The sequence below is a fragment of the Macaca nemestrina genome, chromosome 7 (assembly GCF_043159975.1).
Source record: "Macaca nemestrina isolate mMacNem1 chromosome 7, mMacNem.hap1, whole genome shotgun sequence".
Classification (NCBI taxonomy): Eukaryota; Metazoa; Chordata; class Mammalia; order Primates; family Cercopithecidae; genus Macaca; species Macaca nemestrina.
The window spans coordinates 5,332,484-5,359,784 of NC_092131.1; the positions used below are offsets into that span (position 1 = coordinate 5,332,484).

A 27,301-nucleotide genomic window follows, 5' to 3' on the forward strand; every position below is an offset into this window, starting at 1 on the left:
TTTGTGGATTCTCCAATTTTCCTTTTGCTACTGATTTCTAACTTTATCCTGTTGTGGTTGCAATAAGAAGATACTTTGTATATCTTTTAAAATCTACTGACACTTAATCTGTGGCTTAACATATGGTCTATCCTGGAAAACATCCCATGTACATTTGAGACAATGTATGCTATTGTCATTGGGTAGAGTGTTCTATAAAAGTCTGTTATATCTAGTTGATTTATCATGTATAGTTTCTTTATTTTTTTATCCATTATTGATAGTGGGATATTAAAGTTTCCAACTTTTATTGTAGAACTGTCTATTTCTTCCTGCAATTCTGTAACTCTTTTTGTCTGACAGAAGAATAGCCCCCCGATCTCTTTTCATTACTATTTGCATGGAATATCTTTTTCTATTCTTTCACCAGCAACATTTGGATCTAAAGTGAGTCTTTTTTTTTTTTTTTTTTTTTTTTTTTTGAGATGGAGTCTCGCTCTGTCGCCCAGGCTGGAGTGGAGTGCACGGGCACGATCTCGGCTCACTGCAAGCTCCGCCTCCCGGGTTCATGCCATTCTCCTGCCTCAACCTTCTGAGTAGCTGGGACTGACTACAGGCACCCGCCACCAAGCGTGGCTACTTTTTTTTGTATTTTTTAGTAGAGACGAGGTTCCACCGTGTTAACCAGGATGGTCTCGATATCCTGACCTTGTGATCCGCTGGCCTCAGCCTCCCAAAGTGCTGGGATTACAGGCGTGAGCCACCGTGCCTGGCCGTGAGTCTCTTATATATAGCACATAGTAGGATTTTTTGTTTTGTTTTCTTTGAGATGGAGTTTTGCTCTTGTTGCCCAGGCTGGAGTGCAATGGTTCTATCTCAGTTCACTACAACCTCCGTCTCCCAGGTTCAAGTGATTCTCCTGCCTCAGCCTCCTGGGTAGCTGCGATTACAGGCATGCACCACCACGCCCAGCTAATTTTTGTATTTTTAGTAGAGAAGGGGTTTCACCATGTTACCCAGGCTGGTCTCAAACTCCTCACCTCAGGTGATCCACCTGCCTTGGCCTCCCAAAGTGCTGGGATTACAGGTATGAGCCACCGTGCCCAGCCTGGATTGATTTTAAAATCCATTTTGACAACCTTTGTCTTTTGATTGGAGAGTTTAATTCATTTACATTTAAGGTAATTAACTGAAAAAGAGGGACTTATTTCTATCATTTTGTTCCTTTTGTTTATTTATTTATTTTTTTGAGACGAGTCTCACTCTGTCGCCCAGGCTGGAGTGCAGCAGCATGACCTTGGCTCACTGCAACCTCTGTCTCCTGGGTTCAAGCAATTCTCTGCTTCAGCCTCCCGGGTGGCTAGGATTATAGGTGGCCGCCACTACACCTGGCTAATTTTTCTGTTTTTTTTAGTAGAGACGGGGTTTCACCATCTTGGCCAGGCTGGTCTTGAACTCCTGACCTCGTGATCCACCTGCTTCAGCCTCCCAAAGTGCTGGGGTTACAGGCATGAGTCACTGTGCCCGGCCTGTCATTTTGTTGCTTTGTATATGCCTTAAGGTTTTTGTCCCTAGTTTCCTGCATTAGTGTCTACTCCTGTGTTTAGTTGATTTTTTGGGGAACATTAAAATATTTAAATTCCTTTCTCATGTCCTTTTGTGTATATTCTACAGTGATTTTCTCTGTCATTACCATGGGGACTACATTTAACATCCTAAAGTTATAACACTAATTTAAATTTCTATCAGCTTAATTTCAGTAACACAGAAAAACTCCACTCCATTACAGCTTGGTCCTCAACCTTTTTGTTTACTGATACCACAAAATTATATCTTTACAAATTGTGTGCCCCAAACCATAAAGTAAATAATTATTTTAAATTCTTTAGAAATTCTTTTACCAAAAAAAGTACTTTAAATTATGTAGAAAACAAAATGTGGGCTGGGCACAGTGGCTCACGTCTTTAATCCCAGCACTTTGGGAGGCCAAGGCGGGTGGATCAACTGAGGTCGTGAGTTTGACACCAGCCCAACTAAAATGGAGAAACCCCATCTCTACTAAAAATACAAAAATTAGCCGGGAGTGGTGGCACACACCTGTAGTCCCAGCTACCTGGGAGGCTGAGGCACAAGAATCACTTGAACCTGGGAGGTGGAGGTGGCAGTGAGACAGTATGGCACCACTGTACTCAGCCTGGGTGACGGAGTGAGACTCCATCTCAAAAAAAAAAAAAAAAAAAGAAAAGAAAAGAAAAGAAAATGTAGATTTACAAGCCAACATTACAATACTAGCTTTTAGACTAATTTAAAAAAAAATTTAGTCTCTTAAATCATGTAGAAAACAGAAATGCAATTATAAACCACTGTCACAGTAATATTAGCTTTTATAATTGCACATATCCTTCACTTTTGAGATCTTCAGATCTTCATTTCTTTTTCTTTTCGTTTCCTTTTTTTTTTTTTTTTTTTTTGAGACGGAGTCTTGCTCTGTTGCCAGGCTGGAGCGCAATGGCCGGATCTCAGTTCACTGCAACCTCCACCTCCCGGGTTCAAGTGATTCTCCTGCCTCAGCCTCCTGAGTAGCTGGGACTACAGGCACAAGCCACCACACTTAGGTACTTTTTGTATTTTTTAGTAAAGATGGGGTTTCACCATATTGGCCAAGATGGTCTTGATCTCTTGACCTCATGATCCACCCGCCTCAGCCTCCCAAAGTGATGGGATTACAGGTGTGAGCCACCACACCCGGCCGAGATCTTCATTTCTTTATACGGCTTTGAGTAACTGTTTAATATCCTTTAATTTCCCTCTGCAGGACTCACTTGAGTATTTCTTGCGGGGCAGGTCTTGTGGCTAATGAACTCCCTCCATTTTTGTTCACCTGGTAATATCTTAATTTCTTTCTCACTTCTGAAGGACAGTTTTGCTGGATATTAGATGCTTAGTTGACAGGTTCTTTTTTTTTTTTTTTTTTAACACTCTGAATATATCAGCCCACTGTATTCTGACCTCCAAACTTTTTTTATTTGTTTGTTTGTTTTTTGAGACAGATTTTTGCTCTGTCATCCAGGCTGGAGTGCAGTGGCCTGATCTCAGCTCACTGCAACCTCTGCCTCCCAGGTTCACATGATTCTTGTGCCTCAGGCACCCAGATGGCTAGGATTACAGGCACATGCGCCATCATGCCTGGCTAATTTTTGTATTTTTAGAGACAGAGTTTCACCATGTTGGCCAGGCTAGTCTCAAACTCCTGGCCTCAAGAGATCCACCTGCCTCGGCCTCCCAAAGTGCTGGGATTATGGATGTGAGCCACTGCACCTGGCCCCTCCAAAGTTTTTGATGAGAAATCTGCTTATAATCTTACTGGATATCCCTTGTATATGATGAGGCATTTCTCTCTTCTCTGAAGTTTTTTTAGTCAGCTTCCTCAGGTTGAATCCTTTCTTGAGACAGGGTCTCATGCTGTAGGCCAGGCTGGAGTACAGGGCCTCAATCATATCTCACTGCAGCCTCAACCTTCCAGGCTCAAGCAGTTTTCCCACCGTAGCCTCCCGAGGACCTGAGACTACAGGCACATGCCACCTCGCCCGACTAATTTTTTTGATTTTTAGCAGAGATGAGGTCTTACTATATTGCCCGGGCTGAGCTCGAACTCAAGTGATCCTCCTGCCTTGTCCTCCCAAAGTGCTGGGATTCCAGGTGTGAGCCACTGAACCCAGCCCAAAGGTTCTTTGATTTTCACTTTTGGGAGTTTGACTGTAATGTATCTTGGTGTGGGTGTCCTTGAATTCATCTTACTTGGAGTTCATTTAACTTCCTGGATGTTTATATCCATGTCTCTTGTCAAATCAGGGAAGCTTCCAGATACTTTCATTTCTTTCTATAACTCCCAGAAAACATGTTAGTCTGTTTGATGATGTCCCACAGGTCCCTTAGGCTCTGTTTATGTTTCTTCAAACATTTTTCTGTTTCTCAGACTTGATAATTTTAAGATCTTATCTTCAAATTCACTGATTCTTTCTTCTGCTTGCTCAAATCTGCCTTTGAATCCCTCCAGTGAATTTCTCATTTCAGTTATTGTATTTTTCAGTTCCAGAATTATTTTCAGTTTCTTTTTAGGGTTTCTATCTCTTTATTTATATTTACATTTTATTCATACACTGTTTTCCTTTTTCTTTTCTTTCCTTTTTTTTTTTTTTTTGGAGACAGAATCTCTCTCTGTTGCCCAGGCTTGAGTGCAGTGGCATGATCTTGGCTCACTGAAACCTCCATCTCCCAAGTACAAGTGATTCTCCTGCCTCAGCCTCCCGAGTAGCTGGGACTACAGGCTTGTGCCACCACGCCCAGCTAATTTTTGTCTTTTTTACTAGAGATGACCCAGGTTTCAACATGTTGGCCAGGCTGGTCTTGAACTCCTGCCCTCAAGTGATCTGCCCGCCTCAGCCTTCCAAAATGCTGGGATTGCAGGCGTAAGCCACCACATCCAGCCTTCATACACTGTTTTACCTTTCTCCACATCTTTCTTATTTATTTATTTATTTATTTATTTACTTAGAGAAGGAGTCTCACTCTGTTGCCCAGGCTAGAGTACAATGGCACAATCTTGGCTCACTGCAACCTCCACCTCCCAGGTTCAAGGGATTCTCCTGCCTCAGCCTCCCAAGTAGCTGAGATTACCAGTGAGTGCCACCACACCTGGCTAGTTTTTGATTTTTAGTAGAGACAGGGTTTCACCATCTTGGCCAGGTTGGTCTCATCTTGGCAAGACTGGTCTCAAACTCCTGACCTCAAGTGATCCACCTGCCTCGGCCTCCCAAATGCTGGGTTTACAGGCATGAGCCACCATGCCCAGCCCTACATCTTCTTTAGTTGTTTGAGTACCTTTAAGACAGTAGTTTTAAAATCTTTTTCTAATAGGTCTACTATGTGGTCTCAGGAACAGTTTCAGTTGGTTTATTTTTTTCCTTGAAAGAGCATACTTTCCTGTTTCTTTGTGTGCCTCGTGATTTCTTTTGTTGAAAACTGAACATGTGAATCTAATAATGTGGTAATTCAGAAAATCAGATCCTCCCCTTTCCAAGTTTACTGGGTTTTGTTATTCTGTGTGTGCGTGTGTGTGTGTGTGATTCTTTCTGATTACTGTAGGCCGTCTGTGCCAAAGATCAGTCTCAGGTATAAACTTAGGTCTTTTCTCAGGTCTTTTCTGTGCCTATACCTTTTCCTAGGCATGCACAGTCACTTCTTAATTCTCCCCCTTAATGCAGTTGCTTTTCAATGTCGTATTCTCTAATATCTAGCTCCCAAATGGGAAAAAAAAAAAAAGTGAAGCAAGGGAGCAGGACCATTAGCTCTTTAAATCCCCTGGAAGTCTTGTTAATTGGAGGAGGGAGAACTTGCAATAACGAGGGAGGTGTAATGACAGTGGCCACCCATCTCTTTGTCTGCACCTCTATGATTAGAAGTAGCAATCAGCAGTCAGAGCACAGACCCCAAATATTTAGAGGACAGGATGCTTTTTGCCTATTCTGGCTCCCACAAGCTATGTGCAAGCTCTAGGAACATCCGCAGAGCTGCCTTCCACAGAACTGGGGTTGGGGAGTGCATTTTTGAGACGGAGTCTCGCTCTGTCGCCCAGGCTGGAGTGCAGTGGCGTGATCTCGACTCACTGCAAGCTCCACCTCCCGGGTTCATGCCATTCTCCTGCCTCAGCCTCCTGAGTAGTGGGACGACAGGCATCCGCCACCACGCCTGGCTAATATTTTTGTATTTTTAGTAGAGATGGGGTTTCACCGTGTTAGCCAGGATGGTCTCAATCTCCTGACCTCGTGATCCACCTGCCTCGGCCTCCCAAAGTGCTGGGATTACAGGCGTGAGCCACCGTGCCCGGCCAACCGCACCTCATTTCTAATGAAGAAAATGCTGATCAATCAAGTATGAATATATTGAGCTCCTATTAAAAGATGGGTCAGATGCAGTGGCTCATGCCTGTAATCCCAGCATTTTGGGAGGCCAAGGTGGGCAGATCACCTGAGGTCAGGAGTTCAAGTCGGCCTGGCCAACATGGCAAAACTCCATCTCTACTAAAAATACAAAAATTAGCCTGGCGTGGTGGCACGTGCCTGTAATCCCAGCTATTCGGGAGGCTGAGGCAGGAGAGTTGCTTGAACCCAGGAGGCAGAAGTTGCAATGAGCTGAGATTGCGCCACTGCACTCCAGCCTGGACAACAGAGCAATACTCCATCTCAAAAAAAAAAAAGAGTACTAAAGAACTTCAACAAGAGAGGTATTTTCCCCAGCCCCTGCTCAAACAAAACAAAACAAAAACAAACAAACAAAAAAAAACAGGAATCTAGAGTCACAAGAACTGTCCCAGATTCAAGTTCTACTTTATTTTACCTGATCAACAGGGACAATTCATGAAGTGAACACTTGTTATCCATAATCTACCTGCCCCACAGGTTTGCTGAGAGGATTATAAGACGATACATCTAAATACGACTTATAAACTAATTCTTACCATGTTTTGGTTTTCAGATCAACAATCCTATTAAAGCTTAATATGTTGGTTTATTTTATTTTATTTTTTTGAGACAGTCTTGCTCTGTCGCCCAGGCTGGAGTGCAATGGCGTGATCTCTGCTCACTGCAACTTCCGCCTCCTGGGTTCAAGCAATTCTCCTGCCTCAGCCTCCTGAGTAGCTGAGATTACAGGCAGATGCCACCACGCCCAGCTAATTTTTGTATTTTTAGTAGAGACGGGGTTTCACCATGTTGGTCAGGCTAGTCTCAAACTCCTGACCTTGTGGTCCTCCTGCCTCAGTCTACCAAAGTGCTGGGATTACAGGCGTGAGCCACCGTGCCTGGCCCAATATGTTGGTTTATAAAAAGCACATGTATAAGCATTGCTCACAGATGTTCAGGCTTCTAGTCTGAGTGATCTTTTTTATTTTGAAAGTATTCATTCAGAAAAATCACACAACTGTTTTGACCTTGCTAAGATATATGGCGATATCGGCCGGGCGCGGTGGCTCAAGCCTGTAATCCCAGCACTTTGGGAGGCCGAGACGGGCGGATCACGAGGTCAGGAGATCGAGACCATCCTGGCTAACACGGTGAAACCCCATCTCTACTAAAAAATACAAAAAAAACTAGCCGGGCGAGGTGGCAGGCGCCTGTAGTCCCAGCTACTCGGGAGGCTGAGGCAGGAGAATGGCGTGAACCCGGGAGGCGGAGCTTGCAGTGAGCTGAGATCCGGCCACTGCACTCCAGCCTGGGCAACAGAGCAAGACTCCGTCTCAAAAAAAAAAAAAAAAAAAAGAAAAAGATATATGGCGACATCTTCAGTAAACCATTTTAATCTTCAACATAGTAATTTATATAGTAATCAATCTGCCATATATGTAAGAAACAAATATACCTCCTTGCTCTGGGTACCAAGTGAGCTGCTATAGAAATACAAAATAAAGTAGGTCACAGTCCCAGGCCTCTTAAAGCTTAGCTGTTGCACCGAGACAGGCACATGAAAAGCCGCCTACAGTGAGTGGAGGTGGTAATGAAGGAGCTCACTTTCATCTAGTACTTTAAAGCTTTCAGGGTATTTTCACGGACTATAAATATATCTAGTGTCAGATCATGATCTAGGTTAAGAGATTTGGATCTTAAGCTACAGTAAGAAAAAGGGAGATCCCTTGAAGATTTCTGATTTTGCCAGTGTATCAGTTAGAGGCATTTCTGACAAACACAATTAGGAGCAAGACGGAGGAAGGAGGGGGTGGGGCAAGTCAGGAAGCTGCTGGGAGTGTTTCACAATAGCCCAGGCTGAGGTAAGTAAGGGCCCAGTCTAGAAAAGTGGTAAACAGAACAGGCATGAGGGCAGTGAAACCTTGATGAAGACAGACTCCATCGAGACTTTGAGAAGGATGACAGCAACAAACTTTGAGAAGGATGACAGCCAGGTAATGTGTTAAGCACTTTAAACGTATAACTGGATCCTCAAACAACTTTCTATAAGGGAAGGTGCTGTAGTTATTCACATTTTACAAATATGGGACTGAGCTCCAGATAAGTTATTTGTTTTTTTGTTTGTTTGTTTTGAGACAGGGTCTCGCTCTGTCACCCAGGCTGAGTGCAGTGGCCTGATCATGACTCACTGCAGCCTTGACCTCTCAGGCTCAAGTGATCCTCCCACCTCAGCCCCCACAAGTAGCTGGGAATACAAGTGTGTGCCACCACACCCAGCTAATTTTTTTATTTGTTGTAGAGACAGGGTCTTGCTATGTTGCCCAGGCTGGTCTCAAAGTCCCTCAGGTCCCAAAGTGCTGGGATTATACGTGTGAGCCACTGTGCCTGGCAGTAATTTGTCCAAGGTTACAAAGCTAGTGAAAATCAAGAGTCGGCCGGGCGCGGTGGCTCACGCCTGTAATCCCAGCACTTTGGGAGGCCAAGGAGGGCGGATCACGAGGTCAGGAGATCGAGACCATACTGGCTAACATGGTGAAACCCCGTCTCTACTAAAAATACAAAAAATTAGCCAGGCGTGGTGGCGGGCGCTTGTAGTCCCAGCTACTCAGGAGGCTGAGGCAGGAGAATGGCATGAACCCGGGAGGCAGAGCTTGCACTGAGCCGAGATCGTGCCACTGCACTCCAGCCTGGGTGACAGAGCCAGACTCCAACTCAAAAAAAAAGAAAAGAAAATCAAGAGTCAGGATTCACACACAAATGTGGCACTCTCCAGAGGCCCTGCTCTGCCTCTGTGCTCAATACTTTCTGTGTGAATGAATCCAAAGGACTTGGTGATAGAGGATTTGGTAGGTTTGTGGAAAGGAAGGAGAATGAGGGAACCTTTATGATCTGGAGTTGGATAACATGAGATGGATGATACCATTAACGGAATTCACTGGCATTGCTTTGAAGGGAAAAGGTGATGTAATATGTTTTAAAATGCAGAGTCTTGACATGGTGGCAAGAAGTTGAAAACAAAATATTTTCCTTAGAAATTTATCATTATAAAAATGAATGCATCAGGAATTAAAATGATTTACTAGAGATTTTGCCATGTCATAGCACAAGTTCAAAATGGCTGTGAAATTTTTCTGAATGAATGGTTCCAAAACAAAAATGATCATGGCCAGGCGCAGTGGTTCACGCCTATAATCCCAGCACTTTGGGAGGCCGAGGCGGGTGGATCATTTGAAGTCAGGAGTTCGAGACCAGCCTGTCCCACATGGTGAAACCCCATCTCTACTAAAAATACAAAAATTAGCCAGGTGGTAGTGGTGTACGCCTGTAATCTCAGCTACTCGGGAGGCTGAGGCAGGAGAATCGCTTGAGCCTGGGAGGCAGAGGTTGCAGTGAGCCGAGATCATGCCATTGCACTCCAGTCTGGGCAACAGAGTGAGACTCTGTCTCAAAAATAAATAAATAAATAAATGATCATGTAGAGGGGGCTGGAAGCCTCAATATTGGTGTGCAGTGCTTGTACGTGTGCTTTGTAATGTATCAATGTCCTTTGTAATGTAACCAATGAGCTTGAGTTAATGTTATTTAATATGATTATTAATAAATGTCATGGTTGTTGATGTAAGAACCAAAACATCCCAGACATCAGATTATCAATACTTAACTACAGTTCATATAGAAATAGAATATGAGGCTTCAACTTTGCACAATACAATAGCCTAGCTATTCCAAAACACCCCCCTCCAAACACCTGGCAATGCTGAGTGAAATATATAACAGCCTTTCAAATGCATAGCTGAGTTTTCGAGAAAGTATGGAAAATCCACAGGATCCAAAACCAAAAACAATGCTCCCAAACTAGAAGAGAAGCCAGCCCTGAAGCTACAGGCTACCTGTAACTAATGGGCACACCCGTGGAGCCTTGGTTTTCAGAGCTGAGTAGATGGTGAGCAGCTGGAACTGATATTCTCTGCCAAGCCAGAATCCCAAGGACCTAACCCTAAGTGAAAGAGTAAGCTAGGGAAAAATCAATCTGCTGGCAAATGGAGCTGACAAGGAAATCTGTCTTATCTCAAGCATTGACTGGAATGAATAAAAAACAGTCTTTCCTGGCCGGGTGCGGTGGCTCAAGCCTGTAATCCCAGCACTTTGGGAGGCCGAGACGGGTGGATCACGAGGTCAGGAGATCGAGACCATCCTGGCTAACACACTGAAACCCTGTCTCTACTAAAAAATACAAAAAACTAGCCGGGCGAGGTGGCGGGCACCTGTAGTCCCAGCTACTCAGGAGGCTGAGGCAGGAGAATGGCATAAACCCGGGAGGCGGAGCTTGCAGTGAGCTGAGATCCGGCCACTGCACTCCAGCCTGGGCAACAGAGCGAGACTCCGTCTCAAAAAAAAAAAAAACAAAAAAAAAACAGTCTTTCCTAAGAATCTGTCATCATAAGCCTGCCCCATTCAGCATCAGAGTTTGAAGTTATTCTCTCTTTCCAAGCAAAGTTCTACACAGACGGTGAATCTGAAGTGCTTCTATGTTGGTAGCACTCCAACGTGCCTGGCATTGGTAAACATAAACCCCATCTGTGGGGCTGTCCTGATCCAGGTCCCCCAGGGTTCTCATACATTAGGATGAGGCACATCACTCGCAATTAGAAATTACCATAGGGAAGTAGGCCCACGAGTGAGTCAAGTAAAACAAACCATAATAGCATTGAACAACCCTAAGTATTTCATTTAGATTGAACAACACAAAACATAAAAGAAAAATGATTAAAATGTTTTTAAAATAAAACAGGAAACTGAAATGTAAGCAAAGAACTACTACTATTGGAAATAGAAATGAAAAAATCCAAGAGAGTTTAAAATGTCACTGGGTGGAATGAAGAGCAAATTAGTCACAGTTGGAAAAAAAAAGTATTGAACTAGATGATAGATCTGAGGAAATTACCTACCATGCAACAAAGAGATGAAAAGATTAAAAATATGAAAGACAAGTTGAGAGACATAGAAGAGAGAACATAAAGGTCCAAGCTACACATAATTGGGTTTTCAGCTGGGTGCGGTGGCTCACACCTGTAATCCCAGCACTTTGGGAGGCTGAGGTGGGTGGCTCACCTGAGGTCAGGAGTTCATGACCAGCCTGGCCAACACAGTGAAACCCCGTCTCTACTAAAAATACAAAAAAATTAGCTGGGTGTGATGGTGCGCGCCTGTAATCCCAGCTACTCAGGAGGCTGAGGCAGGAGAATTGCTTGAGCCCGGGAGGCAGAGGTTGCAGTGAGCCGAGATCACACCATTGCACTCCAGCCTGGGCAACAAGAGCGAAACTCCGTCTAACACAAAACAAAACAAAAAGACAAACAAAAAAAGGGGTTTCAATAGGAAATGAAAAGAGAGGATAACGAAAGTGGTATCTTCAGAAATAAAGGCTAAACAGTTTCCAAAATTCAACAAAGACATATCCTCGGAAGCTCAACCTTTGCAAAAGACAAGGGTGCTGCCTTCAGGAGGCCTCAGAATCTAGGAAAAGGAGCAAGACTTCATCAATAATACAAGAGCAACGCACTATTGGCACTGACAGCCGTGTACAGGTGGGTAATGGGGAGAATGCGATCAACTCTGCCAAGTGCAGAGAGGGGAGGGCAGGAAAGGTGCTTAGGATGCCAGCTGGTTAAATATGAAGTAACTCATTTTATGGTATGCTCCTTGCCTTCATTTTTAAAATACTGATTATCTGTCCATGACTATATATAACATGTTCAGCTTAAAGAACAATTAAAAAATGAGCACCCATGAAATCCCCATGTAGCTTGGGAAAGGGACCATTAACAGCACCTTTGAAGCTCTTGTGTGCCTCTCCCTGACTACATACCCCACCCCACCAAAACGACTCTCCTAACATTGAGATGAAATATTCTCTTGCTTTGATTCATAGCTTTACCACACGCACATATATCTTTAAAAACCATAGTTTTAGGCCTGGCACAGTGGCTCATGCCTGTAATCCCAGCACTTTTGGAGGCCAAAGTGGGTGGATCACTTGAGGTCAGGAGTTCGAGACCAGCCTAGCCAACATGGTGAAACTCTGGTCTCTACTAAAAATATAAAATATTGGCCAGGCGTGGTGGTGCACACTTGTAATCCCAGCTATTTGGGAGGCTGAGGCAGGAGAATCTCTTGAACCCAGAGGCAAAGGTTGCAGTGAGCCGAGATCATGCCACTGCACTCCAGCCTGGGCAACAGGGTGAGAATCTGTCTCAAAAAACAAAACACAAACCCATAGTTTTACCTAACATGCAGATTTACAATGGTGAATTAGCACATGTAGGGTCTGGCCCTCTACCTTCCTGACCCAGATACTCAATCTTTTTAGCGTCCTGCTGTTAATCAGCTCAGGGAGGTTGTCTCATGATCATATAATATTCAAGAAATTGAAGTTTAAGCTGGAAAGCCAATTTATTATTTTACATTGAAGTAACGGTCATACAAATTAGATGTTAAGATAGGTTCTCTCTCTCTCTCTCTATATATATATATGTTCCTCCCCTGATATACATGGGCAGCAACTTTTAGTCCAAAAGTTGCTTGGCAAGCGTGGTGTAATTTCTGATCAAACCACTGTAAGTGTTAGATCTCAGGAAGGGTCCCACAGCATGAGTCATTTCAGATACAAATATCTGCCCACAGCCAGCCACACCAGCAGGATCACAGCTCTCAAAAGCTATCTCTCCCACTAAACAGGTAATTTGGCCCAATTTCTGGTTTTCCTAACTGACACAGTGTAGAGTCCACTTTCTTCCTTCTGCCACATACATTCTCCTTTTTTGATCTAGGGACAATTCAGTCTTATTCTAGCCAGGGAGCCATTCTGTCTCTTTAAGACAACTTTGCCCATTTCCGATCTCATCTATTGTGTTTAACTCTCCTTTTCCTTCATTTCCAACTTCCCAGGGGGCATTTATTGCTACCCTCATTGTAGCAACATAAATTCCTCAAACAGAAATCCAGCAATCAAAAAGCTTAAGGAAAAAAAAAAAGTTTTTGATTTGAAAGGTGTCAGGAATGGTTTTCTGGACAAACACCTCACCATTACAACAGCATTCAGCTAACCTTCTTGGCCTCCTTGGCAGGCAGCTTTCCTTTCATACACAAGACAAAACTACATTGGGAAAAAGTGTTCTTTGTGAGCAGGTTCATGGGAACCGAAGTCTGACAAAGCTTTCTTTATGAGCTTCCTTTAGTAGGTCAAAGCTTAACCTTCAGTAGAAACCACTAGCATACCAAATAATTGATCTGAAATATTTTGAAATATTTAAGAAGACCAAATATGAATTCATTCAATTCTTAAGAATGGTTTCACTATTTTCCTCCTTTTACTAACAAAGAACAACTGTTTAATGTTTGAATACTAATACAACTTTTTAATGATCTGGAAGTTAAACAAAGACATCTGCTTTTCTGGAATAATTTTCTTAACTCCGTAGAACAAAACCAAGTAGGGAATATCCACTGGAGTTGAAGGAAGAAGCCTAAAGCCGGGGACTCTATCATTAGAGAAGACTTGAAGGAGAAAGAGACAAGGCAAATTCCCGGTAAAGGAAACGATTACACTGCCAGCAGAAACTCAGCAGTCAAGAGACAGTGGCATCAACACTTTAAAGTGCTCAGACAAAATAACCGTATGAAGTGAGGTAGGGATCCAGTGTCATTTTTCTCCGCATTCATAACCAACTGTTCCGCACTATTTACTGAAAAAGACTTCGTCGTATCACCTTTGCAGTGACTCAAATATCCATATATGTGGGTCTTCTGACTTCTCTAATCTGTTCCAATGATCTACGTATCTTTTCGTGTGCTAATACCACACTCCCTTAATTACTAAAGCTTTAGAAATCTGGTTACCCAATAGCAACTTCTCCCATTTGCTTCCTCTTTTCCACTAGTATGACTATTCCTAGTATCACTAGTATCACTACAATTTCACATACATTTTTAAATCAGCTTATCTTATTTATTTATTTGTTAAGACGGAGACGCTCTGTCACCCAGGCTGGAGTGCAGTGCCATAATCTCGGCTCGCTGCAACCTCTGCCTCCCAGGTTCAAATGATTCTCCTGCCTCAGCCTCCTAAGTAGCTGGGACGACAGGTGTGTGCCACCATACCAGCTAATTTTTGTATTTTTTTTTTTAATTTTTATTTATTTTTTTGAGATGGAGTTTCACTCTTGTCACCCAGGCTGGAGTGCAGTGGCGTGATCTCGGCTCACTGCAGCCTCCACCTCCCGGGTTCAAGTGATTCTCCGGCCTCAACCTCCTGAGTAGCTGGGACTATAGGCACCCACCACCATGCCCAGCTAATTTTTGTATTTTTAGTAGAGATGGGGTTTTACTACACTGGCCAGGCTGCTCTCAAACTCCTGACCCCAAGTGATCCGCCCACCGTGGCCTCCCAAAGTGCTGGGATTACAGGTGTGAGCCACCACAACTAGCCAGCTTGCTTTTTTTTTTTTTTTTTTTTTTGAGACGGAGTCTCGCTGTGTCTCCCAGGCTGGAGTGCAGTGGCGTGATCTCGGCTCACTGCAAGCTCCGCCTCCCAGGTTCACGCCATTCTCCCGCCTCAGCCTCCCAAGTAGCTGGGACTACAGGCGCCCGCCACCACGCCCGGCTAGTTTTTTGTATTTTTAGTAGAGACGGGGTTTCACCATGTTAGCCAGGATAGTCTCAACCTCCTGACCTCGTGATCCACCTGCCTCGGCCTCTCAAAGTGCTGGGATTACAGGCGTGAGCCACCACGCCCGGCCTTGTTTTTTTTAAATTAATATTTTTTAAAAAGCCTGTTGGAGTCAGGCGCGGTGGCTCACCCCTGTAATCCCAGCACTTTGGGAGGCTGAGGCGGGTGGATCACGAGGTCAGGAGATGGAGACCATCCTGGCTAACATGGTGAAACTCCGTCTCTACTAAAAATACAAAAAGTAGCCGGGTGTGGTGGCGGGCGCCTGTGGTCCTAGCTACTCAGGAGGCTGAGGCAGGAGAATGGCGTGAACCCGGGAGGCAGAGCTTGCAGTGAGCTGAGATCCGGCCACTGCACTCCAGCCTGGGTGACACAGCGAGACTCTGTCTCAAAAAAAAAAAAAAAAAAAAACTGTTGGAATTAAGTTGAACTTAGGTAAATTTAGGGAGAATGGACATCTAATAAAATGTATTTTTTTTCCTAAGAGTCACTGTTAAAAACATTTGAAAGCAAAATTTCCAGCAACCAATGAATGGAAGCAATCCATGCTAAGAAGGACACCAGTGAAGCCCTGTATGGTAATGTTACCAACAAACCAGAACACAGACGTCACAGGCTCCTCATCACTGGACCGAAGAGTTACTCCCACAGGGAAAGACAATGGGAGGCACTGGGCAAACGCACCTTGGCTGCTACGGTGAGACAAAAACTCTCCTTTCTGCACCTCTTTAAAATATGTCTAGAAAATATTAGTCAATGAAATATTTGTAACATTCTGAAGCATGGCTTTCCTGAATGCAAAATATCCAAGACGTGTTTCAGGCTCAGGGCCTTTCCCTTCTGTCTTCTTGGAATACAGACAGTCAGCATGGTGTGCTGGTCATGCTCTTTAGGTCTTTGTTCCAACTGTCACCTTCTCCCTGGAATTCTATTTAAAACTGCAACAACCTGGCCGGGCACGGTGGCTCACGCCTAGTAATCCCAGCACTTTGGGAGGCCAAGGCAGGATCACCTGAAGTCAGGAGTTTGAGACCAGCTTGGCCAACATGGAGAAACCCCGTTTCTACTAAAAATTAGCCAGGTGTGGTGGTAGGCACCTGTAATGCCAGCCACTCGGGAGGCTTAGGCAGGAGAATTGCTTGAACCCTGGAGGCGGGGGTTGCAGTGAGCCGAGATGGGCCATTGCCCTCCAGCCTAGGTGACAGAGCGAGACTCCATGTAAAAAAACAAAAAAAAAAAAACAAAAAAAAAACCCAAAAAAACTGCAACCACCTTACTTGGCACTCCTTATCCTCTTCTCTGGTGTATTTTCCCCTTGGCACTTCCCCTCATCTTGTTTATTTGTTTATGTATCTGGCCGACTTCTCTTACTTTTCTGCTTCTTCCTGTTAGACTGTAAGCTCCAAGAGGGCAGAGACTGCTTATTGTGTTCTTTACCGCAGCTCCACGACCTTTGGGACGGGCACGTACTGAGCACTCAGTAAATACTTGTTGAATTAATTCACGGAAGAGGTGCAGAAATGCAAACTATTATAGCATTCCACCACCAGGTATCATGCTGTGGTTTGTGCAAAGACAGCTCAGAAGGCAAATCCATGAAATCTCATTAGCTTGTTGAATACTAAGGAAAAGGGATCATATGTTTAACTTCAAAACAGAACATTAGAAACTCAGGTCAAGTAGTCTTTTTGGTCTATGCTTACACATGTCAGACCCATATATTTAACACATTTTTAACATTTTTGTACTTGTTATTAGCTCCTTGCAACATTTTCTCAGTGCTTTTGGCACTAGGTAGGAAGAATCTGTGTTTCCATCTGCCCTCTCCCACTAACTTCTGTAGAAAAAAACGGTTTCCAAAGCACTATTCTTGAAAACACATGCAAGGCTATATTTACCACAGAGAAGGTCTGCTTTCCTCTTTAGGAAACATAACTTCATTTAAAAACACAATCTTTCAATCATGCCATACATGGATTTGAGCATAAACTTTTTATCTTCCCGTAAAATCTTAGATTTTCCCTAGTTAATCCATCTTTATCTTTTCACGTGGACATTCCAAAGAGACCATGAATCTGTATTCCATTACCCTTGAAATTCACAGACTGCACAGAGGGCCTGCCTCCTCTCACAGGAAGCGAGCACAATGGTTAGGCAATCAGAGATATGTGCCTGGAAGCAGGAATCTTAGAATTTCTTTATCTATAAAAAGTGGGGATTATACCAAATGATTCTAAGACCCAGCCAGCTCTCATGATGAAAATGACAACAACATCATAAATGTTTAATTCACCTCTGGGGTTAAACCACTAATAACTGGCAGCCAAAGCTCAAAACAAATCTTTGTGTTGTTGTGTTTATGTGTGTAATATGTACCAAAAATTTCTAGTAATTCCACAGTAAAGTTTTAAAAATATATAATTCCCTTTCACTCTTCCTCCCTCAGCCCATCCCTTTCTCAATCTCTACCCAGAGTCAAGTAATCATTGTGAAAATTCCTTCATACCTTTTCCTATGTGTTTACATACAGGTATACAGCTTTGTTTCCAAGCTCTAATCTTCTAACTCTAAATTCTACATTCTTGCCAAAAAAAAATTTTATTTCATTTTATTTTTGAGTCAGAGCCTCGCTCTGTGGTCCAGGCTGGAGTGCAGTGGCACAATCTCTACTCACTGCAACCTCCGCCTCCTGGGTTCAAGCGATTCTCCAGCCTCAGTCTCCTGAGTAGCTGGGATTACAGGCGTGTGCTACCACGTGCTGCTAATTTTTATATTTTTAGTAGAGACGGGGTTTTGCCATGTTGCTCAGGCTGGTCTCGAACTCCTGAGCTCAAAATGATCTGTCTGCCTCGGACTACCAAAGTGCTGGGATTATAGGCGTGAGCCACCGTGCCTGGACAAGAAGTTTTATTTTATACCTCTCTTGTGATTCTCCACAATTTTAAGTTTGATATTCAATATACAATGGGTATTCAAAACATGCTGTTGATACTCAGGGCCACCAAGTATGGATTTTGGCCCCAGCAAAGTACATTTATTTCCAAATGTTAATACTGTAGATTTTAAAAGTTTTTGTAGGTACACAGTAGGCATATATATTTATGGGTGAAATACATTTAAAGGATAACCAGCTAAAATTTTTTTTGTTGTCATTGAGGCAGGGCCTCACTGTTGCCCAGGCTAGAGTGCAGTGGCTTGATCTCGGCTCACTACGATCTCGACCTCCTGGGCTCAAGTGATCCTCCCACCTCAGTCTCCTGAGTAGCTGGGACTACAGGCGCACGCCATCACACCTGAATAATTTTTGTATTATTTCATAGAGATGGGGGTCTTGCTGTATTGCCAAGGCTAGTCCCGAACTCCTGAGCTCAAGCTGTCTGTCTGCCTTGGCCTCCCAAAGTGCTGGGATTACAGGTGTGTGCCACCATGCCTGGACTAGCTAAAATCTTTACATGGGATTCTCCCAGAGTCCCCTTCTATGTTGCTGGATCCAGTAATTTGTACCAGCTTCCCTCAATCTCTGGTAGAGCCTGTGGATGCTGTTCCACCACATCACATTCCTTCAGAGCTCACGCGACTCACCATATCTGCTATGGTTTAGATGTGGTTTGTCCTTGCCAAAATTTATGTTGAAGTTTGATCCCCAAAGTAGCAGTGCTAGGAGGTGGGGCCTAGTGGAAGGTGTTTGGGCCATGGGGATAGATCCCTCATGGATAGATTAATGCCCTCCTCGTGGGTGAATGAGTACTCACTCTCCAAGGACTGGATTAGTTTCCAAGACAGCAGGTGGTTAAAAAGAGTCCGGTTTCCTTGCACAAGGATGGCACACAAATTTGTGAAGCACTCCATACTAAAAGAAAAAGAGCCAGGTGCAGTGGCTCATGCCTGTAATCCCAGCACTTCGGGAAGCTGAGGCAGGCGATCACCTGAGGTCAGGAGTTTGAGATCAGCCTGGCCAACACGGTGAAACCCTGTCTCTACTAAAACTACAAAAATTAGCTAGAGGTGGTGGCGCACACCTGTAATCCCAGCCACTCAGAAGGCTGAGGCAGGAGAATTGCTGGAACCCAGGAGGCAGAGATTGCAGTGAGCCGAGATTGCACCATTGCACTGCAGTCAGGGCAACAAGAGTAAAACTCTGTCTCAAAAAAAAAAGGAAAGGAAAAGAAAACGAGTCTGGCATCCTTGGTTCCCGTCTTGCTTCCTCTCTTGCCATGTGATCTTTTTTTTTTTTTTTGAGACAGTCTTGCTCTGTTACCCAGGCTGGAATGCAGTGGTGCAATCTCGGCTTACTGCAACCTCTGCCTTCTGGATTCAAGCGATTCTCCTGCCTCAGCCTCCTGAGTAGCTGGGATTACAGGCACCTGCCACCATGCCTGGCTAATTTTTCTATTCTGGGGAGCAATAAACTTCAACTTTAGTATTTTCTTTTTAATTTGGTGGCTGAAAATATTTAAATACTTATACAGTTTTTCTAAAAGAGAATACGGGGCTGGGAGCAGTGACTCACGCCTGTAATCCCAGCACTTTAGGACGCTGAGGCGGGTGGATCACTTGAGATCAGGAGTTTGAATCCAGCCTGGCCAACATGGTAAAACCCTATCTCTACTAAAAATACAAAAATTAGCCGGGCATGGTGGCAGGCGCCTGTAATTTCAGCTACTCAGGAGGCTGAGGCAGGAGAATCATTTGAACCCAGGAGGTGGAGACTGTAGTGAGCCAAGATCACTCCACTGCACTCCAGCCTGGGTGACAAAGTGAGACTCTGCCTCAAAAAAAAAGGACAATACAATGGTGATCAATGAGACACATGTGCTTTATGAAAAACTGGGTTGTAACTGCAACCTGAGTAAGGAGTCCAAATTCCGCTAAAGCATATAAACCTTACTGCCAGAGGTTACTTCAGATTGAATTAAAACCCAAGGAGCTAGCAAAACTACTCTGTAGAAGTCAAAACCACTCTGTGTTAGAAGTCAGAATAGTTACCTCGGGGAGGGTTAATGATTGGGAGGTAGCACAAGAGAATCTTCTGGGGTGCTGGAAATGTTCTGTATCTTGAACTGGGTGATTAAACAGGCATACACATATAAATTTATCACATTGTACAATTAAAATTTGCAGGCTGGGCACAGTGGCTCACGCCTGTAATCCCAGCACTTTGGGAGGCCGAGGTGAGTGGATCATCTGAGGTCTGGTGTTTGAGACCAGCCTGGCCAACACGGTGAAACCCCATCTCTACTAAAAATACAAAAAATTAGCCGGGCGTGGTGGCAGGCGCCTGTAATCCCAGCTACTTGGGAGGCTGAGGCAGGAGAATCACTTGAACCCGGCAGGTAGAGGTTGCAGTGAGCCGAGATCATGCCATTGCACTCCAGCCTGGGCAACAAGAGCAAAACTCCGTCTCCAAAAAAAAAAAAAAAAAAAAAAAAAGCAAACCTTGTGTAAATTATATTTTAATAAAAAAATGAAAAAAAAAAAAGTAAAACACAAGGGCCTGGAAAGCCTAGTCTAAATGTGTTGAGGTATGTTTTCTAACTCAGGACATGATCCATATTGATGAATGTTCCACATGCACTTGTAAAGAATGTATATTCAGCTGCTGTTGGGCAGAGTGTTCTATAAATGTGAATTAGACCAAGCTGGCTGATGGTGTTGCTCAGTTCTTCTGTATCCTGTTGGTTTTCTGTCTACTACTTCCATTATTGAGAGAGGAATATTGAAGTCTCCACATGTAATTGCAGATCAGCCCATTTCTGCTTCATGTATTGTGTGAAGCTCTGTTGTTAAGGGACATAATACATGTAGGATGACTGTGTCTTCTTTGTGAACTAACCTGTTATTATGTAATGTCTTTTTTATCCCTGGTTATTTCTTTGCACAGAAGAAAACCTTGATATTAATACAGCCACTTCGACTTTCTTTCTTTTTTTTTTGAAACGGAGTTTCACTCTTATTGCCCAGGCTGGAGTGCAATGGCACGATCTTGGCTCACTGCAACCTCTGCCTCCCAGGTTCAAGCAATTCTCCGCCTCAGCCTCCTGAGTAGCTGGGATTACATGAGTCTGCCACCATGCCTGGCTAATTTTTGTATTTTGAGAAGAGGTGGCGTTTCACCATGTTGGCCAGGCTGGTCTCGAACTCTTGACGTCACATGATCCACCCGCCTTGGCCTCCCAAAGTGCTGGTATTACAGGCATGAGCCACTGTGCCAGGCTGCCACTCCAATTTTCCATTGATTAGTGTTAACATGAGGTATCTTCTTCCATCTTTTTACTTTCAGCTTACCTGTATCATTATATCTGAATTGAATTTCTTACAGACAACATACAGTTGGTTCATCATTTTATACCCATCCTGACAATTTCTGTCTTTTAATAGACGTATTTAGATCATTTGCATTTAACGTAACTATTGGTATATTTTGATTTAGGTTATCATTTTATTTGTTTTGTCTGTTCTTTCTGTTTTACCTTCCTGCTTCCCCTTTCCTGCTCTCCTCTGAGTTGTTTCAATGTTTTTTGGAATTTCATTTTGATACATCTACCTCATCGTAGAGTAGTTGCTCTAGGGATTACAATACATAAATACGTAATTTTTCAAAATCTACTTAGAATCAATATTGTACCTCTTCAAGAAGAATGTACAAATGTGTAGGGTACCTTACTCTCTCTTACTTATGTTGTACTTGTCTTAGATATTACTACATCTACAACCATTAAAACTTGATCAGTTATAATTTTTGTTTTCAACTGTCAAATATATTTTAAAGAACTCAACAGGGGAAAAATCATCTATTGTATTTATTCCCCAGGTATTTACTATTCTTCATTCTTGATGTACAGAGTTCCCTTCTGTCTAAAGAACTTCATTTAGCAATGACTTTAGAGCAGGTCGGCTGGCAACGAACCCTCTTAAGTTTTCCTTCATCTGATAATACTTTCACTTCACCTTCTTTCTTGATAGGTATTTTCACTGAGTAAAGAATTCTGGGTTGACAATTCTCTCAGAACTTTATTTTATTTTTCAGATGGAGTCTCACTCTGTCGCCCAGGCTGGAGTGCAGTGGCATGATCTTAGCTCACTGCAGCCTCTGCCTCCCGGATTCAAGCGATTCTCATGCCTCAGCCTTCTGAGTAGCTGGGATTACAGGCATGAGCCACCACACCCAGCTAATTTTTGTATTTTTAGTAGAGATGGGGCTCTCACCATGTTGGCCAGGTTGGTCTCGAACTCCTGACCTCAAGTGATCTACCTGCCTCAGCCTCCCAAAGTTCTGGAATTACAGGTGTGAGCCACCATGCCTGGCCTCTCAGCACTTTAAAAATGTGCTACTATCGGCTGGGCGCGATGGCTCATAGCTGTAATCCCAGCATCTTGGGAGGCCGAAGGGAGTGGATCACCTGACATCAGGAGTTTGAGACCAGCCTGAACAACACGGTGAAACCCCGTCTCTACTAAAACTAGAAAAATTAGCTGAGCGTGGTGGCATGTGCCTGTAATCCCAGCTACTACGCAGGGTGAGGCAGGAGAATTGTTTGAACCCAGGAGGCGGAGGTTGCAGTGAGCCGAAATCGTGTCACTGCGCTCCAGCCTGGGCAACAAAAGCAAAACTCTTCCAAAAACAAACAAACAAAAAAAAGCCAGGCGCGGTGGCTCACGCCTGTAATCCCAGCATTTTGGGAGGCTGAGGCAGGTGGATCATGAGGTTAGGAGATCGAGACCATCCTGGCGAACACGGTGAAACCCCCTCTCCACTAAAAATACAAAAAAATTAGCTAGGTGTGGTGGCAGGCGCTTGTATTCCCAGCTACTCGGGAGACTGAGGCATGAGAATTGCTTGAACTCGGGAGGTGGAGGTTGCAGTGAGTCGAGATCGCACCACTGCACTCCAGCCTGGGCAACAGAGCGAGACTCCATCTCAAAACAAAACAAAAACAAAAAACCAAAAAAATGCTACTGTCTTCCAGCTTCCATGGTTTCTGATATGGTTTGGCTGTGTCCTCACCCAAATTTCATCTTGAACTGTAGTTCCCATAACCCCCACATGTCGTAGGAGGGACCACGTAGAGATAATTGAATAATGGGTACGGTTTCCCCCATCCTGTTCTCATGACAGTGAGCCCTGTGAAGAGGTGCCTTCCACCATGACTGTACATTTCCTGAGGCCTCCCCAGCCATGCGCAACTGTGAGTCAATAAAACCTCTTTCCTTTATAAATTATAGAGGCTTGGGTATTTCTTCATAGCAGCGTGAGAACGGGCTAATACAGCTTCTGATGAGAAATCCACAGTCATTTAAATCATTGTTCCTCTACAGGTAATATGTCATTTTTCTCTGGCTATTTTTAAGATTTTTATATTTAGCAGTTTGACTATGATGCCTCTGTGCATGGATTTCTTTGATTTATCTTGTTAGGATTCATCGCTGGATTCACAAGTCTTCCTTATAAGTGTCTGAAGCATTTGAGAGATTTCAGACATATTAAACTCATAACTACAGTTTGAAAGATTATGTAATGGTTTTAAATGTTTGGGGAATTTGATCAGTCAAATCCGTGAGCTATTACTCAAAGAGAAGAAATAGCAGTAGTTCTAATTTTTTTTTTTTTTTTTTTTTTTGAGACGGAGTCTCGCTCTGTCGCCCAGGCTGGAGTACAGTGGCCGGATCTCAGCTCACTGCAAGCTCCGCCTCCCGGGTTCACGCCATTCTCCTGCCTCAGCCTCCCCAGTAGCTGGGACTACAGGCGCCCGCCACCTCGCCCGGCTAATTTTTTTGTATTTTTTAGTAGAGACGGGGTTTCACTGTGCTAGCCAGGATGGTCTCGATCTCCTGACCTCGTGATCCGCCCGTCTCGGCCTCCCAAAGTGCTGGGATTACAGGCGTGAGCCACCGCACCCAGCCAGTAGTTCTAATTTTTATACAAAAAATATTAATACACGGCCAGGTGTGGTGGCTCACGCCTGTAATCACAGCACTTTGTGAGGCTGAGACAGATGGATCACCTGACATCAGGAGTTCGAGACCAGCCTGGCCAACATGGTGAAACACCGTCTCTACTAAAAATACAAAAATTAGCTGGGTGCGATAGCGGATGCCTGTAATCCCAGCTGCTCTGGGGGCTGAGGCAGGAAAATTGCTCGAACCTGGGAGGTGGAGATTGCAGTGAGCCGAGATCATGCCATTGCACTCCAGCCTGGGCAACAAGAGTGAAACTCTGTCTCAAAAAAAACCAAAAAAACAAAAAACAAAAAACAAAAACAAAATTAATACAGACCCTAGAGACAGTCTGCCCAAGTTCACATGACGGTGCTGCCATTTACTACCAGCCAACCTCAGGCAAGTCACCTACCCTCTCTCCACCAGCTGTCTCCTTAGTAAATGAGGAAGATAATAACAACATCTGCCTCAGAGAGTTTTTGTGAGGATAAAATGAGTTAATATATGTCTGTCCAAGAAACATAGCGAGAAGGAAAAAATAATTTTTTAAAAAATTTAAAAAAGATATTTTTAAAGAATAATGTCTGACACATAGAAAGGGCTGTACGTGTACCAACCATTTTTATTATTTTAAAATGAGCACAGAGGCTTAAGTTAGTTAAGTTTTAAAACTTTAATATATTGAATATTGATTAAAACACAAGTATCTGTAAACATTTCTCTTAGACACAAAAGCTGTATCTTGGTCCATAAAAGCCCCCTAACCACAGACAGAATAGAGTCCCACGTGGTAGAAGCCACAACTCAGTCAACTTTGAGTCTCTCACAAAAGTGATGTACTCAATAAACTACAGATACTGACTAAACGGGTGAATTACATTACAGTTCACCAATAGTTGGTGCCAGCCACAACACGGTCAAATAACATCTCCACCAATATCTACAATACACAGAAATGCCTGAGTCCACAGCACTGCAGAAACAGATTGGTCAGGATCCCAGTGCTATAGAAGAGACCTCCGCTAAGAGGTGCATATTCTGGCAATGAGCCAATATTCATATAAATACTTTTCTCATAATAATTTCAAGAGAAGAACTAGAGATTATTCAAAACTTTGAAAAACAGGCATGTGCCTGCTCCTGCAAACACTCAGGAAAAAAAATGTCTGCTTTCAAAGTGTTATAGTAAGTTTTAAATACTAAAATGTTCTCTTTTTTTTTTTTAAGATGGAGTCTCACAGTGTCACCCAGGCTGGAGTGCAGTGGTGTGATCTTGGCTCACTGCAACCTCCACCTCCCAGGTTCAAGCAATTCTCCTGTCTCAGCCTCCTGAGTAGCTGGGACTACAGGTGCATGCCACCACACCCAGCTAATTTTTATATTTTTAGTAGAGATGGAGTTTTACCATATTGGTCAAGGCTGGTCTTGAACTCCTGACCTCAGGTGATGTTCTCTTTTAAAGTGATGTTAGGCCAGGTGTGGTGGCTCATGCCTGTAATCCGAGCATTTTGGGAGGCCAAGGCAGGAGGACTGCTTGAGCCGAGGAGTTCAAGACCAGCCCAGGCAACATAGTGAAACCATGTCTCTACAGACAAAACAAAAATTAGTTGGCTGTGGCAGTCATCCCTGTGGTCCTAGCTACCCAGGAAGCTGAAGCAAAAGGATCACCTGAGCCCAGGAGTTTGAGGCTACAATGAGCTGTGACTGTCCCACTGCACTCCAGGCCGGACAACAGAACGAGACTCTGTCTCAAATAAACAAATAAAGTGATGTTAGATTTTTGGAGGCAGGAAAAAGTTAAAAACACCAATGTTTTTAGTTATATTCCACTTCAGCTAAAGATAGTTTTAAAGTATTGTTTGAGTGAGGTATTATGGCCATATTCTGGCAAATCAGAAGTAAATTATCTCATCCTAGAACACAAGCATGTTAAGCGTCAGCTATAGCTCGTGCCTCCTCGGGTGAAAAGCAAAGCAAGGCTCACCTCGAAGTTGTACTTCCTCATCTGGTTGAGGTGCCGGCAGTACAGATAGAGCATGCCGATGCTGCTGCCCACTGCGATGTAGTCCCCGTTGGTGTCGAGGGCCGTGAGATAGACCACGATAGAGCGGAAACCCTTCTGGATCTTTGTCGGAATGGCATTGAGGAGATAGTACAACGGGCAGAACTCTCTGAATGTAACAGGCTCTGATATCGATGCCATGGCCAAGGTTTCCACAGATGATCTTCACGCAGGAAAAGAAATGCTTATTTGTCATCTAGGGAAACCTGGGGGCTATAGAACAAAGCATTACAATCCTTTCAATACCTAGTCATGGCAAAAAAGAAGTATGTTTAATAATGGGAACATGGAACTTTTAGGCAGGTAAACATTATAGCTGGAGCTTAAGTAAACAGAGAAAGTAAACAGGTGTCATGAAGATCACTTTTGAGCATTTTAACTCAAAATGCACTTCAGTATGTTCTGACCTCTATGATTTATGTTGTAGTGAATGCCACAGACAAGAATACAAAAAACAAAACAGTTCTTACTCCCGAGTAGCTTATGATCTAGACAGGGAGGCAGAAGAAACAGTGAAAAGACACAAATCCACAAGTAATGAGGTGATAATTTGTGGGTCTCCATGAGAAGAGATCGATCAGTGGGCATTAGAGTGAATGTAGACAGGGCTTCACCGAACACATCCTGAACTATGGCGCCCACCAGGTTGGACAGGATATGGAAAAGAGAAACAGGAAAGACACTCTAGTAAGAGAACAGTGGGCCAATCTCAAACGCAGATATGCTGGCTGTGTTAATGAGATGGTGAAGAACAGGCGCCCTGGCCTGGTTGGATGCCCACAGCCTCCTCAGCGCTCAGAGTCCAGCCACACAGCATCTCACTCTGTTCTACATGGAGACCCACCCACTTGGCACTTTGGCTTCAAAGCTTCCCTTACTAAAGATATGCAACCCTTCCATGCACGCCATCTTTCACAAAGTGCTTACTCACTCATTTAATCCTCACCCTACCTTATAAGGCAGGTAGCAACATCCCCAACTTTTAGAAGAAAGAGACTGAGGGCCAGAGGGTCATGAGCCTCACTCAAGATCAAACAGCTGAGACTCGACTCTCGGTCTTTTCCCTGCAGTCCTAGGCTCTTGCCAACAGCACAGTCACAGCTCTGACAGGCAGGCTGTAACAGCCCAGGCAGATGCTCTGTACCTGATTACACCTGGAGGGATATTTTAGTTCTTCAGGTTCTAAGGAGACTCCCAAACTTCTCTCATAGAAACTTCATGCATCATGGATTTACGGTCTCTTTGAATTGTGCGTTTTCTATTTCTACAGAGTGGACTGACCAACTTCCAATCCCTCTTCTGATCAAATTCATCCAGCTCGTTCTCACCTCGGGGCCCTTGCATTGGCTGTTCCGTCCACTTGGAATGTTCTGTCTCTACTGAGTTTTTCCTCCTTCTCAACTGTGCCCTCTTTCATGAGCCATACTTGACTGCTCATCCCTCCACTGAGTTCTCTCTCTGTCACCTCCCCCTGTTTTACTTTCTCTACACAGTCCCTTTCTCCTTCTTCTTCTTCTTTTTTTTTTTTTTTTTTTTTTTGAGACACAGTCTCGCTGTGACCCAGGCTGGAGAGCAATAGCAAGATAATGGCTCACTGAAGCCTCAAACTCCTGGGCTCAAGTGAACCTCCTGCCT

The 27,301-nt window shown here is 43.8% G+C and overlaps 1 protein-coding gene and 1 long non-coding RNA gene across 7 annotated transcripts in view; one reads left to right on the plus strand and one right to left on the minus strand.

Moving 5' to 3' along the window:
• LOC105467653 (tectonin beta-propeller repeat containing 2) overlaps positions 1 to 27,301 on the minus strand; it is a 148,528-nt gene that overhangs the window by 108,776 nt on the left and 12,451 nt on the right. For all 6 annotated transcript variants that reach the window (XM_071099548.1, XM_071099550.1, XM_071099551.1 and 3 more), the window contains exon 2: positions 25,589 to 25,879. In XM_071099548.1, the coding sequence (XP_070955649.1) occupies positions 25,589 to 25,807 (219 nt within the window). In that variant the 5' untranslated portion in view covers positions 25,808 to 25,879. The remainder of the gene's footprint in view (positions 1 to 25,588; positions 25,880 to 27,301) is intronic.
• On the plus strand, positions 7,848 to 23,193 carry LOC139364174 (uncharacterized). Its single transcript, XR_011625488.1, has 4 exons — positions 7,848 to 7,933; positions 13,421 to 13,627; positions 15,153 to 15,364; positions 22,784 to 23,193. It is a non-coding gene; the product is annotated as an uncharacterized lncRNA (long non-coding RNA).